The following is a 15,486-nucleotide window of genomic DNA, read 5'->3' on the forward strand; positions in this document are numbered from 1 at the left end:
ATGCATCATTTATTTAATAGTATCTTGTGTTATCTAGTAATTGAATTTCAATATAAAAACTAATGTAATGAATTTGATTATAATGTAGACAATTCTATACAAAAGTCGGGTATTTACATTATATCCCTGCAGTTCTGACTTCATACAGTGAGTATCTTTGGATTTGCCAATACAACCTTTCATGGATCAGAATGATAATATTTTACCCTTTTATGTGTATTATGTGTATATAATTTTTAAATTAGGGGAAGCCTGGGTATAATAGCTTTCTGTAAATTTTCAAACAGGGGTTGCATTTTCTAACCAGGACTTCAAATTTCGTATTTTTATGGAGCTTAGAAATAAATATGATAGCAAAAGCAGTCCTTGTCTGATATCATAGACTGAATCAATGTAACATTACATTGTACTCTAGAAACCTCCATGAAGTGCTGTGTTTTATTTTCTGTGTATTGAATAGCTGATACTCCTGGTCTGAGAAATTGCTGTAGTTGTAACGTCATTCTATTTCTGCTGCATATATGCACAGACCCAATAGCAATGAGCTGATTTTTGACCTGGCTTCCCAAATATGGTAGCTGACTAGCCCATGATTCCTTGCCGCTACCATACGAAATGAAATCCTAGGTGAGTGTGCAGTGTAAGCTTTCTTTTCTGAGGGATTCAGATTGGTATCCTTTCTGGGGGAAGAAGAGGGGAGTGTTGAATTTTGGTCATCAGAAGCTTTTTTGTTTTGTTTGCATCAGAACGGTGCTATCATTTACAAACTAGGAAAGCTAACACTGTGTCTATGTCCTTTATTAATCTGTGATCTGAAAACATCATAAAATCATTTAAGAAGTTACTGTGATAAAACAGTTTTAAGGACAATCCAGTGGGTATAAAGATTTTATTTTAGAGTCATTAAAACTGGTTTGGATGAGTGAGTAGATTCAAAAATAAACACTGGTGTTTGAACTGAGGCATAGGGCTGGCACATAAAAATAGAATAGTCACCTAAGTGATGCCTTCTTTAACTATTTGAGATCAATGTAACGGTGAAGTCACCAACCTAACAACTGAAGCCACTTATTTGCCTAAAACATGAAAGTAACTAAGTATCTTAAGCTGGACCTGCAATTTAGCCATAATCTGAATGGCACAACCCTCTAGGTAGCATAGATTTTCATGCATAGATTGAGTTCTAACTTGTTTTTTAAGAAGAGACTATAAAGAGTTGTAGGTAAAACACATCTTTCTCCCCCCCCCACCCCCCCAATCATTTAAAAATCCTAACACGGCAATATAACCTGGTTCGTACCCACAAAAGTGGTTCAGGTAAAACTCATCATTCCAGAAACCTTTGCAGAATCACGCTCAGGCTTCCATTGTTAAACTGGTAATAGCTCACACGTTTGCTCTCCCCCACTCACCCCACCCCACCCTTGATGTACTTAATGTGGAAAAGGCCATTCTCCTTTCTTTCTATTTCCCCCAGACCTGTCAGTTGTTACACTTAGAAAACAACATTTGAAAAGCATCCCTTCCCCGAGTTTCAGGGACTGAAGAAGGAAAAAAAAAAGTTTTGGAAAAGTATAAAAGATAACGCCTAACGACTCCCCAAAGCTCCTAATTGGTAGCTGCTGCCGCCAGAGATGCGTGTTGACAGTGGCTCGGAGAAGTTCTTCCCACACAGCTGTTTATCCTGATAGCATGGGGCGCGCTCCTTTCTATCATAATTTTTTTTTTTAAAGCAGCAAGGTTGAGTCAGCCCAGCCGGGCTCCCTTTCAATTGTTGCATTGAAACCAATAAGGTTAGGACAAGAGAGAATCGCTGTGGTTGGCATTTGCAAAAACAACAACTAAAAGCCCGCAGGCTGCTGCGCGGGGCAGCCCTACCAGCTGCAGCCAAGCAGCCGGGATGCGAGTCCGCCGCGCCTTTGTCTGCGGCGCTCAGATGCTATCGGCGGCCGCGGGGCGCCGGGGGCGCGGGGCTCGGGGCGGTCTCTGAGCGGCGCCGGGAGCCCATGGCTCCGAGTTTGGGGCGAAGGAGAAACCCGGCGGTGCCCCTTCCTCCGACCCCGAGCCTTCCTGCTGCTGCCGCCGCCGCCGCCGGCCGCTGCGGCGGGCTGCCCGCTGGGGACCGCGTGTGCGCTCAGTCGCTCGGCAGCCCGAGCCCGAGCCTGCAGCAGCGGCGGCGGCCCGGCTGTGCCCGCGGCCCCGCTCCGCCCCGCGGCCCCGCTCCGCTTCCCCAGGCGCCCGGCTGCCCCGCCAGCGCCTGAGCCCGCCCGCGTCTCGGCCCCGGAGCCAAAGGATGGAGGTTTGCTGAGCCGGGAAGGAGCGCAGCGAACGGGTGGACACGGCGGCAGATGTGAGCGCTGTAAGTACGGGCTGACCGTTTGCAAAGCTCTAGCGACTGACAACAGCTGTCCGTCTGTCCGTCCCGAGGGCAGAGCTCGGGGTAACTGGAGCGCTTTGGGTCGCTTTGGGTATTGTTTTGGTTTCTTTTTTAAAAAAGGAAAACATGAGGGGAAGAGGATGACACTTTTACCTAGGACTCGAGGAAGCAGAGGGTATGATGAATTCTCAGCCCCCACATGATCCCAGCGATGGGAATCCTGAACTGGTCATTACAAATGAATTGTTTCACAGTTGCTTTCGCTGTGATCCAGATCAATCCATAGAACCTCCTGCCGGGAGAGTACTTCGTATCTCCTTTTTTCTGAGTTGCTGCACAAACCTCAAACTGTGATTGTGTGGTGTTGAGTAAAGTAATATATATAAGTCTATATATATATATATATATATATCTCCATTGCAACACACAGATAACTTTTCCTACACACTTTTAGATTGATCTGAGAAAATGAGGAAGAAATTAACATTTTTGAAAGGACAACAAAAATAGATACCACTTTTAAAGGGAGGAAATCCTCTTGCTTCAATAAACAAATTTTCCAAATATTATATTAAACAGGCTCGTCTTCAAAAGGTGAGATAATAAACATTTGTCAAATTAATACTATCTTCCACTTATTGACACTTTACATGACTTGAATGGACTTTGAAATTTAACCAGACTTAAACTTTTTGAATCACCATTTGAAATATCTGTCGTTCAGAATCAGTATATGAATTGCCAATTACTCACCGGTGTATGTTTCTTGGGAGGAGTTTTTTGAACACATTTAAGCAAAGCTTTTGCAAGAATTCAATAAATTCAGAGCTGTCCTTGTGGTTAGATAACCGTTTTGTATGTTTCATTCCTTCAAAAGACAAGGGGCCCAAAAAGTCGGTAGTTAAGCACATAGTGTAGTTTTATAGGTTTGGGTTTTTATTTTGTTTTGTTTTTTGAATGTGCCTTTCAGGGTAGGTTTTATATTAGGCTTATATGAGTGTTTTCGCCCACCCTTTGGATTTGAGGACAGGCACACATGAATAGTCATGCCTTTTTTTTTTCTCATTATCAAATATTTGACTTTCTCGCTGCATGAGTTCTAAGGCCCAAAGTGTTCAGTGAGTGAACAGGCAGCCACGGATTTTCAATCCTGAAAATTCTTTGCGGTGACAGACAGAGAAGCCTAATTGAGCCACTGTTCAGTTTGAGAGTGCCAAAGGCAAGTCAGCTGCTCTCTGGGTTTCCTAGACATGATAAATGATTTTCTCAAAAGAAAATTTCCATCGGGATGAAGAAAAAAAAAAAAAGTGTTTTATAAGAGTACTTTGAAAGGAAAAAAGCTTAGAGCGGGAATAAAACCACTTGTTCCATTTAATCAGATATCAACATGGTATTTTGAAAACAGTCCTTTAAAACTCTAGGCAGAACTAGTATCATTTAAATACTTGTGTGTGTGTGTTTGTTTGTTTTTTTTTGTTTTTGTCCACGGGGACTCTTTTGTCATTTTCTTTAAATTAGATACTTCAAAAAAGTAATGCAGTATATTACATTAAAAACCAGAACTAGTATTAAAGCAGTCATTTTATGGAGTCTTTGATAAAGAAGGAAATAAGTGTTAACATTTCAATGGCATCCCTCCACTTCTTGGCAGAAGTTTATTTCAATTTTAGGTTTAGGTTTTAACCAGAGTATTGACACCATAGGCAGAAATATTGATTGAGGAGAGTTTTAGCAAGAATACATTCTGATTAAAAAGCAGATTTGTGCCCAAGGCACATATTTTTTTTTTTCACTATAAGATGCATTCTGATTAGAAAATTGCCATTGTCTTTCAAATTTGGGTGTACTCAGGTTGATCTGTGGTTGGGCAAAACTAGCTTGCCTGCCAACTCTATTTATTTAGATAAGTTCAGTACTTTCACTTTGAAAATTTCTTTTTGGTTTGAAGAAAGTTAAGTTTAAAATTATAGTCGTTTTGTAAAAATTGCTTCTAGCAAGCAGAAAAGCCTGTGGAAAACCCATAATTTAGACAAGTACCTACATTTTATTTGCTCTGTGCTGCTGAGATTTAGAATCCCTTTCCATTTACAGTTTACTTTTCACAGAACATTATTAACTTTTTGGCTTCATACATGATCTTCTGTCAGATGCTTTTGATTTGTAATTTAGCAAAGTATAATAAACAGTGCAAAAGTCATGAATTTTGCTCTGCATCCTGAGCTCTGTGGTAGGGAAAATGTGATAAAATGTGTACCTTAAGTCTTGTTTGATGATCCCTCAAAGCAAGTTTGCCTTCTGGAAATAATTTCTGGGGTTGAAGAGCATGGTATTAACAGATTTAATGTGGCTATTCAATGGATTGGCGAAGTACTATGTGAGGTTTAACAAAATGAGAGAGACAAATTGAACATCAACAAAAGTTACATCTGTGAAGAATTATAAATTTAATTAGAAAAAAGGCAAACATAAAAGACCTCATTAACTAATCAGAAGTCAGAGTTACTAGTTTAGGATTCTTGAATATAAATTCTAAGAAGTTCTGCTATCTTCTCTTTGTGTTTTCAGTAGCTGTGTGCTACTCTGAGTATTCTATAGGAAGAGTTTTAAAAAGCATTAAAATGAAATGACTTCATTGTAATATAAGATGACCATTTATAATGTTCAGGGAAATATTGTTGCACTCATAGGAGCATTTGAATTAAAAATACCAGATTAGGAGAAGACAAGAAACATTAAGTTTATGGATGGGAAGCAGAAAATGTAAGCTTACAGATAGATGTCTAACAGCATTTTTTTTTTTCCTGAAAACCATGAAATATTTTTTTCTCTCTTTTGAATGGAAATATGTCTAATTATTTTTGAAACACATCAGGGTTTTAGACCTTGAAAATACAGAAACTTCCAGAGATCTTGTTATATATATAAGAGAAAATCAACACCAATCAGAAATAGGTGTTCTTTTTAAATATGTCATTACGAGAGTATGTTTCCTTACTACACTGCAATCTTGTACTACACATAAAAAACTAAAAGCATGTGAAGTGTAGCATTTTGTAAACTGTAACTAATTTTGTTCACATCTGTGTCTAATTGTTGTCTGCATTCGCATTCTTGAGAGTAGATTTATTTTTCCTGGACCGCGATGTGGATTCAGCTGACCAGCCTAAGTGAGGATTAGTTGTTTTAAAGTTATTTTGATTAAAGAGTCATTTTTAAATACAGTAACACACAACACATGGTTTAAATAATCCTTGAGACACAAAAGAATATATCTGAAGTCTACTTAATGAAATGAAGATCGTGAATGTGGACTTTCAAAAATTGTAGTGTATAAAAAGTACAGTAGAGACTGAGTCAAGTCAGCAGAAATATATTGTTTTGAAAATACATTTTTTTTTTTAGTGAGAAAACGTGTTAGAAGAATTCTTATTTGGAACTCCAATGAACAGTTTGACTTCGAAATTTAAATATGACAGGTTAAACCTCAAATATAAATATAATCAAGCTTTCAAAGTATATAATGGAACCCAAGTTATATTTCTAAGCTTATACAATCTAGCTAATGTTAAAATAGCAATGTATTTTAACACTTTTAACATTAAACAGAAAGTATGTTTTACATACTCTTTCACATAATTAAGCCAAGAGAGTTCTTAAAACTAAGTTAGTTCTCACCTATAATTTATTCCAGGTGTATAAAAGTGAGGAAAGAAAAAAAGAAAAGAAAAAGATTTTTTTCTTGAGGTATATCGCTGCAGTTTCTAAGGGGAAACATTCCATCTTGTGTAGAACATTAATTTCAACAAAAATTGCAGAAGCCTGTTATTACCGAGAGACATACCCACGAGCATTCACATTAAATTTCCATTTAATGCCCAGGCATCTCTTAAAAATTATTTCCCATCCTGCACATACTCTAGAAAAGCATAACCTAGAAATCGCACGTCACATTCCCCAAGGCATGTAGACTTGAACGGTGGTGCTTCATGCGTGCCAGCAAGCTGGTATTTCTTAATTTTGGAAATCATCATTTACAGAGAATAGGGCTCCGTCGTAGATATTTGGCCGGATAACTTTAAGGCCACGAGAGACACACCGGTTCTCAACTTGGTCCTGGACCCCTAATGCATGTCAGTTCAGGTTGAATGAAAATGCACATCAAAGGTTTGGCAGAATGCTCTCTCCAGCTGAGGCAGCAGCCTGAGCCTGGGAGCCAGCAGCCCACCTTCGCCTGAGCTGAGCTGCTCACCTGCTGGTCCTTGGCGCTGGGCAGAGACTAGCAGAGGCTGCCCTGCCTGGATGGCTGGTTGTCCAGTGAAGTCCCACAACCCAGATTTCTTCTGGAGGCAACCGACAGGGACATGCTGGCTACCTGGGACCCAAACGGATGACTGTCTTACCCATTCTCTCTCCTCTCGGGTTAAAAGATGGAAAATCAGATCCAAGCGAGCAGCTTCCCCTATTTTACCAGGCCTGGAGGAGTACACACACGTGGCTGCCTTTTAAATCCGCGTGGGCACAGGAGCACAGCGCTCCGGGATGGGAGCTATCAGGGTATGAAAACTTGCCTTTGCCACTTGTAAGGAGTCCAGCAGGACTCGTTTTCCGTGAATGTGAAATGCCAAGCAGTCACTATAGGAGAAAACGGGAGATAAGGATAAGAAACTGTCGGGAGTCAGGGGGTGGGCGGGCACTCGGGTTCAGCTGGTGAGAGCAGCAGATGAAAGATCCAAGGAGAATGCTGGAGGGGACCCTGGCCTGGGCCACCGCTGTGAAACACACTCGTTTTGCTACTAGCGATTTTTTTTTTTTCCTTCCCTCCAAGCACCTTTTCCAAGCTGCCTGGGCAAGGCTGCTTTGCATGTTGATTGGGGGAGGGGTAATCCCGTTTGCAGCTGTCATAGGCCAGTGATGAATCACTATCGAGTCATTTGGCCGCGGTCCCCCCCCTGACCAGGGGAGGAAGAGGGTAGACCTGCAGGAGGAAACAACAGGAGAGAGACCTCAACTTAAAGACAATATGCCTTTCACTGCTGCAGGATCCTCCTTCTTCTCTTTTGGTGAAAAGGGAGCATTGTGGTTCTCAGCCATGTGCTCTGTGTAATTAAGAGCTGACACCGAAGCAGAGCTAACAACAGCTTCTAATTCTTTTTACCCCTGATCACAGGTGCAAACACCTCAACCCAGTTCAGATGTTGCTGTTTCCTCAAGTTGCAGGTAAGGAGGATATTGTTGATATTTGACATTTTGGGAGATTATACCTCTCTGTGACCCATATCTATTTTTGTCTAGTATTTCTTAATTATTGCTATTAATAGCAACAGCCTCTGCTGGAAATTACTTAGCAGCGTGTGTGTGTGTGTGTGTGTGTGTGTGTGTGTGTGTAAAACATTTTGAGTATGCAGAAAGGGAATAGGAGCTTGGGTTTGAAAATGATGATGGGCTATGGTTTCTGGAGTGAGGAAAAAAACTGTGACTATAAAGCAAATTTAGAAAAGAGAAATCAAATTTTAAGCCATTTCTAGTTTGGATTCAGATGACTTGGGGAAATTAAAACTCACTGTAGAAGAAAAGAAAAACGGTTCATTTTAAGCCATTTTAAATCAGTTTAAGTGCAACCTCCAAATTAAAATGACTAACTTTTAGTCTTAGCTTCATAGATAGGATATTAAACATGCCTGCCCCGCTTAAAAATACACACAGATTTACAACCAAGTAAGTGGGTCTTAGATTCTCAAAAACTTCAAAAACAAGATGGTATCTAGGGATGTTTTTAGTCACCTTAAATAAATCCTGCCTTCTTTCCTGCGATGGTAAATGCGCATGGGTAGTTGTCCAATGGAGCACATGAGTAGTGGCTTTTGTACCTTTTACAGAAGAAGTAACTGCTGAGCCTAAGGACCTGCAGGGGAGGTGGGACTGTTTTTATAGGGGGAACACGCACGCTTGGAGCACTGAAGTGGAATTGTTCTGTCCCTGAGTGACAGTTGAGGTATTCCAAGTGCTAATGCTCACAGGACTCCGGTCCGTGGGCCTTATCCCTTTTCAATTGGGCACGCTGTGTGTAATCCACAAAGCAAACAGGAGAGCCGACATCATCATGTCTTAATGCTGCGTTTGTTTCAAGGGAAACAGAGGGACAATTAAGCAGTTTGCCAGAGTAAACACACGCAGCAGAGCTATCTCACCCTCTGTCATTAGACTTCAGGCTCCGAGTGTTTTATTTGGTTTGGGGGCCCATTAAATTACCATCGCTGGGTGAATTATAAGGGAGTACTTAGTGCTAATTTATTAGATCAAACAGATTCCATAGAAGGGTGGGTTTTTTTCCTACTTGTTGACACTTTTTTTTTCTTTTAGAAAAATGATGCCTTTTTTAATGTAAAAGTAGCATGACTACATTAAAAAAAAACACATGAAATTAGGGTAATTGTCTCTTTTGATCTGTTTCCCTTGATGAGCTCTATAAGAGAAGAAAAAAAAAAGATTTTAAAAGCTCCCTGTGAACGTTGGGCTGTATAGGTAAGGCAAGTGGCTGACACCTTTCGTCACCACACGTTCGTTCGGAAAGGGTGACTGGAGGTAAAAAGTAAGGTGAACTATTTTGGGTCTGAGGAAAGAGAGACAATGGGGCGTTTGTGAGAGTGTGTGTGCTCCAGAGGCGTCAAGTCGTTAGCGCATTACACAGCGGCGTTATGAATGTGGTGCATCTGTCACACGGAAGGCTTCTTGTCCCTAGGTCTATGGAAATGCAGGATCTAACCAGCCCGCATAGCCGTCTGAGTGGTAGTAGCGAATCCCCCAGTGGCCCCAAACTCGATAACCCTCATGTAAATAGCAATTCCATGACTCCCAATGGCACCGAAGGTGAGTGTCTGCCTTCTCACTGTTTCCTTTGCACCTTGCTTCTTCATGACTGTGTGCTCTGTTGTTAGGTGGTTACGAGTTCAAATCCATGAAATGACTCCTCTGTTTCTCCTTATGTAATTTGACTTCATGAATCAGTACTCATTAGGAGCTGCACGTCACGAGGCTATTATAACACTACATAGATTGGTTTTAATTTGCATAGATACATACAGATGCCTATTATACACAGAGGGCATGCATAACATTTTGAACCTTTTTTTGTTGTATCTCCTGCTGACCATTTTCCACAGCACAGTATCAACTTGCAGTGTTTTGCTTTATGAGTAATGAAAATTTAGAATTAGTTCCTTTATTTTGCTTTCACCTTTTGTTATTAAATATAAACTATGTGTTGCATGCATATAACATTGGACTGAATTGTTGTAAATATCAGTAAAAGAATTTGTGTGCCTAGTCTTCTTGGCACTTTGGACATTAAGTTATATATTGTTTACAAATATACAACCTCATTTGGATGATATACAAAATTTGTTTGCTTCTTAAAGTTAAATAGTATGTTTAAAACATAGTACTATTACAATTATTTGTGTATGATGAATACATGAATATTTATATACATGTTATGTAAATAAAAATACCTACTTTAATCCGCATATACATAAGTCTAAACATGTAAATACGATTATTATATGTATTGTAAGCTGTTATTCATACTTAGATACCGTGTATATTTTAAAACTTTAGCATAAGGATCTATGACATGTTGTAATCCATTTGTTTTCACCTAAGCCTAATGAAAAATTACTTCTTCACAGATTATATGTTTGCTTATTTATTCCCTCCTAAACCTCTGGACCTTGATGAACTTAGAGCATAAGTTTCACTAGAAGTTCAATAACTTATTCATGTTAGAATTCCATCCATAAACATAATTTTCCAATCATCATTGTGATCTTTTATCACATTTCTTAAAAGTAAACAAAACTAAATGCCATGAAATTGTTTGGTTCAGTATTCCAGTGTGTATTAGTGAAGGCTTTTGAAACTATTAGTTTCAAAACTGTTATGAAATTTATGATAGAAAAATATAAAAATCAGCTGTTTTTCATGTGAGACATCTTAATTTTTATGCTGTGACTGTTGTTTTTAACATGTAAATACAGGGATGGGAAAACATAGATTTACAGTGGCATGTATGGAAAATAATAAACAATAGCAAACTTTGTTTCATGTACTCACAATTTTAAACCTACTTTTGCCCACCCTTGTAGCCTGTATTTTGCATTTAAGTAAATGCTTTCGTTACCAGTGGTCATGAAATATGGTCACTGTCAAAAGTAGAAACTTCGCTGACCTAGCCAAAATTAATCTCTGAATAAGGTGCCTTTTCATCTGAAACTCTTTTCTTCCCATTTGCTTTCACCTTTTGTTACTAAATATAAACTATTTGTTGCATGCATATAACAGAGAATTTTAAAATATTTAAAGGAAAACAGTCCTAGGGTTTAAGTAGATTTTTATAAAGCAAATAAAAAGCGAGCAGTCATTTCTCTCTGTCCTTTGGGATTCAGACGCAGGTGGAGGGATGTTGAGGGCACAGTGCAGACTGGGGCCCACAAAGAGGTCCCTGGGCTAGTGTGCCCCACGCCAGTGTCCTTTGACAGGTAGACACTGACCTTGAGCAGGCAGCCACTGACAAACGCCAGAGGGGGCCAGACACGTAACAGTTGTTCTCATCACTGACAAATCCAAATGAGTATCATTTAGAGTAACTTAAATATATAGAAGAATACCAATGCCAAATTATTTTTGCTTAATAGGATATACCAATACATGTTGGTAGGATTAATATGAAATAATGGTCGTTAATTTTCTTATAGAGGAAGAAGTGAAGTCAGGGTGAGATGTTTCATTTTGCCATTATTCACAGGCATACTGTCTCAGATAAAATAAGCACCACACCATTATGAAACCGAGTGTATGTGGGGACTTCCCCCTGGGGTGGCTCCGTGTGAATGATGTGAGGTTTGCGTTTTAAGGGCCTGTGGGGTGGTCATATGTTCCTGAGTATTTACACTGAATCGCTGATATCATGTTCAGATTCGGGAATATTTTTTGCACAACTAAAATAAGTTCAAAATAATAAAACATGTTGGACACGTGTGTAATCTGATGAGCCATTCAGTTTGGGAAATATTTAAAAATGACTCCTTATCCTTAAAAAATCTTAATTATCTTATATATTGGAAATGAGATGTTTAGGCCAATTTCAGATCAAGACACAGTTACTCGTTTCACTCTGTTTTCGGGAATTCTTCAGGGTGGATGTTGCAGGGGTTCTAGTCGTTAAGAGAAGCTAGGAGATGCCAAGGGTTCCAGTCGTTAAAAAGTGACGCTAGAAGACGTTAGTATCAATTGTCCAGAAAATAAAATGGGGTTTTAGTCAACTGATGGGCATATTCCGTTTTATGTCAGTATGAAGTCTGAAAATGTGGGCTCAAAACTTTCCTCACGATCCCTGTTCCATGCCTGTGTAGATGCAAACAGTATTGCAAAGTTCTGGGTTATTATTCAGTTGGTGAATCAATTCATCATGCTACTTACATGTTCTATAATGCGTTGGCTTCATTCCTCACAGTCACCACTAGAGGAGTTAAGCTTAAATGAGTGAAGTCACAATGTCTGGCAGGCTTCCCTGGGGTCTAATCATAATAGATTTCCCTGTCCCTTCTTTGAAAACCTTATTTATTTTGAAGCCAGCAGTGTTTACCAACGAATCAGAAGAATGAAAAAAACACAAGAAATTCATTAAAATTTCAAAGAGCGTTTAAAATACCCATCACCTCCCCTAACTCCCTAGTTTTTCTTTCTAGCTTTCTAGGCCGTGATTTATATTGGAGCGACTTCGCTGCCGCCTCATTGAAGCTGGTCCCCCTTAATTAGGTCAACAGAACTTCCATGCCGTTTACCCAGTCGCTGGCTTTGCCCACATTTATATTGACCGTCTTGTCTCTCTCAGGGCCATTTTTTCCTTCCTGCCACCACTTGTCCCTCTAATGAGGCTAAGAAAACACGAAAATCTCCTGTATCAAAAACCATAACTTCATCTGAAGAACAAACAAGGAGGGAATGGAATGGAAAGGCAGAGAATATTAAGTTTCTTCTTCGGTCTGCTGCCAAATTATCCTAAGACTCAATGTTTGTAGGCTCTGTACTCACAGGCCAGCGCCTCTTTTCATGGTTCATCTAAGGGATAAAGACAGACACTGAGCTGCAGCCTCAAATATTGTGCTTTTTCATATCCTAGATGAAGTGGTCCTCAGTTAGAAAAGTTGTTTGAATGTTTCATGTTTCAAAACTCGCAACTCTTCATACTTGCATGTTCCATTCCAGCCTCTCTGAGTTGTTATTGTTGCAGTTAACTGTTGGTTTCACACAGTTTATACATCTCTGAATTATAAAACGTAAGTAGATAAAAAATACTATAAAATAGCCTAGGTCCATGGTTGGCAAACTGCACTTCTCAAGCCACATGCAGCTCTCTGGCCCCCTGAGTGTGGCTCTTCCACAAAATACCACGGCCTGGGCGAGTCTGTTTTGAAGAAGTGGTGTTAGAAGTTTAAGTTTAAAAAATTTGGCTCTCAAAAGAAATTGCAATCATTGTACTATTGATATTTGGCTCTGTTGGCTAATGATTTTGCCCACCACTGGCCTAAGTGAATGCTTGACCTGCATTCAGAAAAGCACTGTTAGAAGGTGTTGTTTCCAAGCGAATTCATTGTGTAGTTGCTCTTAAACAATTAAAGTTTGGCCTGGCGGGGAGACCAATGGATGGTTTTGAAAACATCAACTGTGGCTTTTCTTTTACCTGTTTTTTCCTGTCTTCCAGGATAGGATGGAGTAGAAATTTCTTGTTATGTTGTTACAGTACAATTTTTAAGACCTAGGACTTCTAGTGGGGATGCTTTTTTAGATAACTGGAAATCTAGAGGGTTCTCAGTGTGTGTGTGTGTGGGGGGGTGTTCACGCGTCAGCGTGGTGGAGGCTGTGTGCTGGTGTTTGTGTTGTGTAAGTGTGAGAAGTAGTTGGGAAATCTCCCTTCAGAAGGGCTCAGGGCTGGAGCAGTAAAAGGGTTTTTATTTACGGACCTAATTAAAGCCTTGTTTGCAAAGCAGTGATTCTTTCCATCTTTGTTTTTCCTGGTTGTCTTAAGTCCCTGGGAGGCCATGATTGGTCCGTTCATATATTCCTGGTTTGACTGTTTATTTTTGGTTGGGGTAGGGGGGAGGGGAAGGCGTGGAGAAGGGCCAAAAGGAGGTGTGAGCAAGCGGAATGAAGAGTTTTCCTGTATTGAAAATTTAGATTTATACGTAAGAAGAAGCTTAATTTTGTCTGAAGGCAGATGAATTTGCCTGTGAGTGACATAAGACCAGATGCCATTGGAATCTTCCCTGCAACTAGGGCTTCAGGAATTCAGTAATTCAGATAGTCGTTTGGAATGATATGTCAGATTTTTAAGATGATAAGAGATACAATCTTGAATGAGGTGGCTAGATTTTCTGCATTTTAAGATGTATTTAATTGTAATATTGCATATTTTACATCACAGGTTAATTCAATTGTACAAACTGGTATTACCAGGAGTTATTTTAAAGTTATTTTATCATTTCTGCAAAGCTTAGAACACTAATAAGTTATCTGACATTGTTTTCCTCACTGTAATATTAATGTAGTAAAATACAGTTTTGTCCAACTGGAGTATTTTAAAGAAATCTATGTACAAGAAATATGCAAACTGGTGTGAGAGTGCATAAAATTACGGTCTGAGGCTGCATTTGAAGGCTATATTTATATTTTTGTGGTCCAATATTCTGTCGTTAATAGAAACATGGTAATATAATTTTATTGTTGTTTACATCCTGCACATGATTTTGTTTCTGGAAGATTAAGGGATATTGTGAGTTAAAGGAGTTTTCTAAGTGACATTTTTAGAGTTTGCAGCCATAGAATTAGCCTCTTATAAATTATTATTTAGCAAAAGCCAGGAAAGGATGAACATGAAAACAATTTGATACGGTTTTATGTTTGCCTATATAGAATATGAGAATAATTATCACGTGCCTATTGCTAATTAATAGTAATAATAGCTACTTTTATGAATAACATTGGCAGTCCATTACGCTGACCATTCCCCAAGATTTATTCCATTCATCTTCACAAACTTTCTTTTAGATTGCCAGCATCATGGTTAGGAGATTGGTTTGAATCCCAGCTCCATTTACTGGCAGTGTGAGCTCAAGCAAGCGAGTGCCTGTGTGGCTCAGTTTCCTTATCTGTAAAATGGGACCATAGCGGAGCTTCACCAGACTCGCTGTGGGGATAAGTAAAACTTGTAGCACCCCTGGAGCGTACTAAATGCTCTGTATCTACTAGCTTCTAGGCCGTATGCAAATAATAGTCACCTCTACAGTTCTCATCACTCCCTTACACATAAGAAACCGAGTCCTAGAAAGTGAAATGCCAACTTGAAAGACATGTGGCTGTGAGGTACCACTGGTGTCTGACCTGATCTTTGAATCAGGTTCTGAGTCCAGAGCCTGGGTTTGCAAACCCCCATGTTATTTGCAGGGAGCACGAGGTTCCCCTCAGCTGCCTTTCCTAATGCCTTCACGCCAAATACCGGGGCCCGCACTGCCACGTCGGTGTCTTCAGGACTGGAGAACCCCAACCCCAGCGAAGAGTGGGGGACTGCTGGCAAAGAACCGATGGCAGAGGCTCTGATGACAGAAGGGCTTTAGTGTAAGGTCAACTCCCAGGGTCAGTGCACTCTGGTCTCTAAGTTCTTGCATTTGTGAGATTTCTTCCCTGGGTCACGTGTGCACAGCATGATGCATCCATAGGGTAACTTTTAGGGGATTATCTCTCACTAATTTCCAAAGCTTTAGGCTTCATTATAATTCCACCAGCCATCCATCTATGCTAAGCCTCTGGGATTAAGTGGAGATGCTAAGTCATCTCTGCTTTTCATTACAAATCATTTCTATGCGCACATTTGGATGGGAGCAGTATAACTGTAGAAGTTAAAAAGCAGTTACAGCTTGACTGCCTTAGTAAGTATTTTTAAGCAGGCGATACATTTGGTCACATGTATCTTGACTTTGCGAACCAAAGGGTATGAAACAAGCACAAGTCAAAAAAGAAGTTTAAGTGGCATTTGTCGGGGGCTCCATAGGAACAGC

The 15,486-nt window shown here is 39.8% G+C and overlaps 1 protein-coding gene across 1 annotated transcript in view; it reads left to right on the forward strand.

Annotated features, from left to right (window-relative positions):
- The first annotated feature begins 1,686 nt into the window (after positions 1 to 1,686).
- EYA1 (EYA transcriptional coactivator and phosphatase 1) overlaps positions 1,687 to 15,486 on the forward strand; it is a 152,149-nt gene continuing 138,349 nt past the window's right edge. Inside the window, exons 1-3 of the mRNA XM_084864941.1 lie at positions 1,687 to 2,359; positions 7,545 to 7,594; positions 9,117 to 9,244. Of these exons, the coding sequence (XP_084721067.1) occupies positions 9,121 to 9,244 (124 nt within the window). The 5' untranslated portion in view covers positions 1,687 to 2,359; positions 7,545 to 7,594; positions 9,117 to 9,120. The remainder of the gene's footprint in view (positions 2,360 to 7,544; positions 7,595 to 9,116; positions 9,245 to 15,486) is intronic.

This window comes from Pipistrellus hanaki (genome assembly GCF_964339955.1).
Source record: "Pipistrellus hanaki genome assembly, chromosome: 17".
Classification (NCBI taxonomy): domain Eukaryota; kingdom Metazoa; phylum Chordata; class Mammalia; order Chiroptera; family Vespertilionidae; genus Pipistrellus; species Pipistrellus hanaki.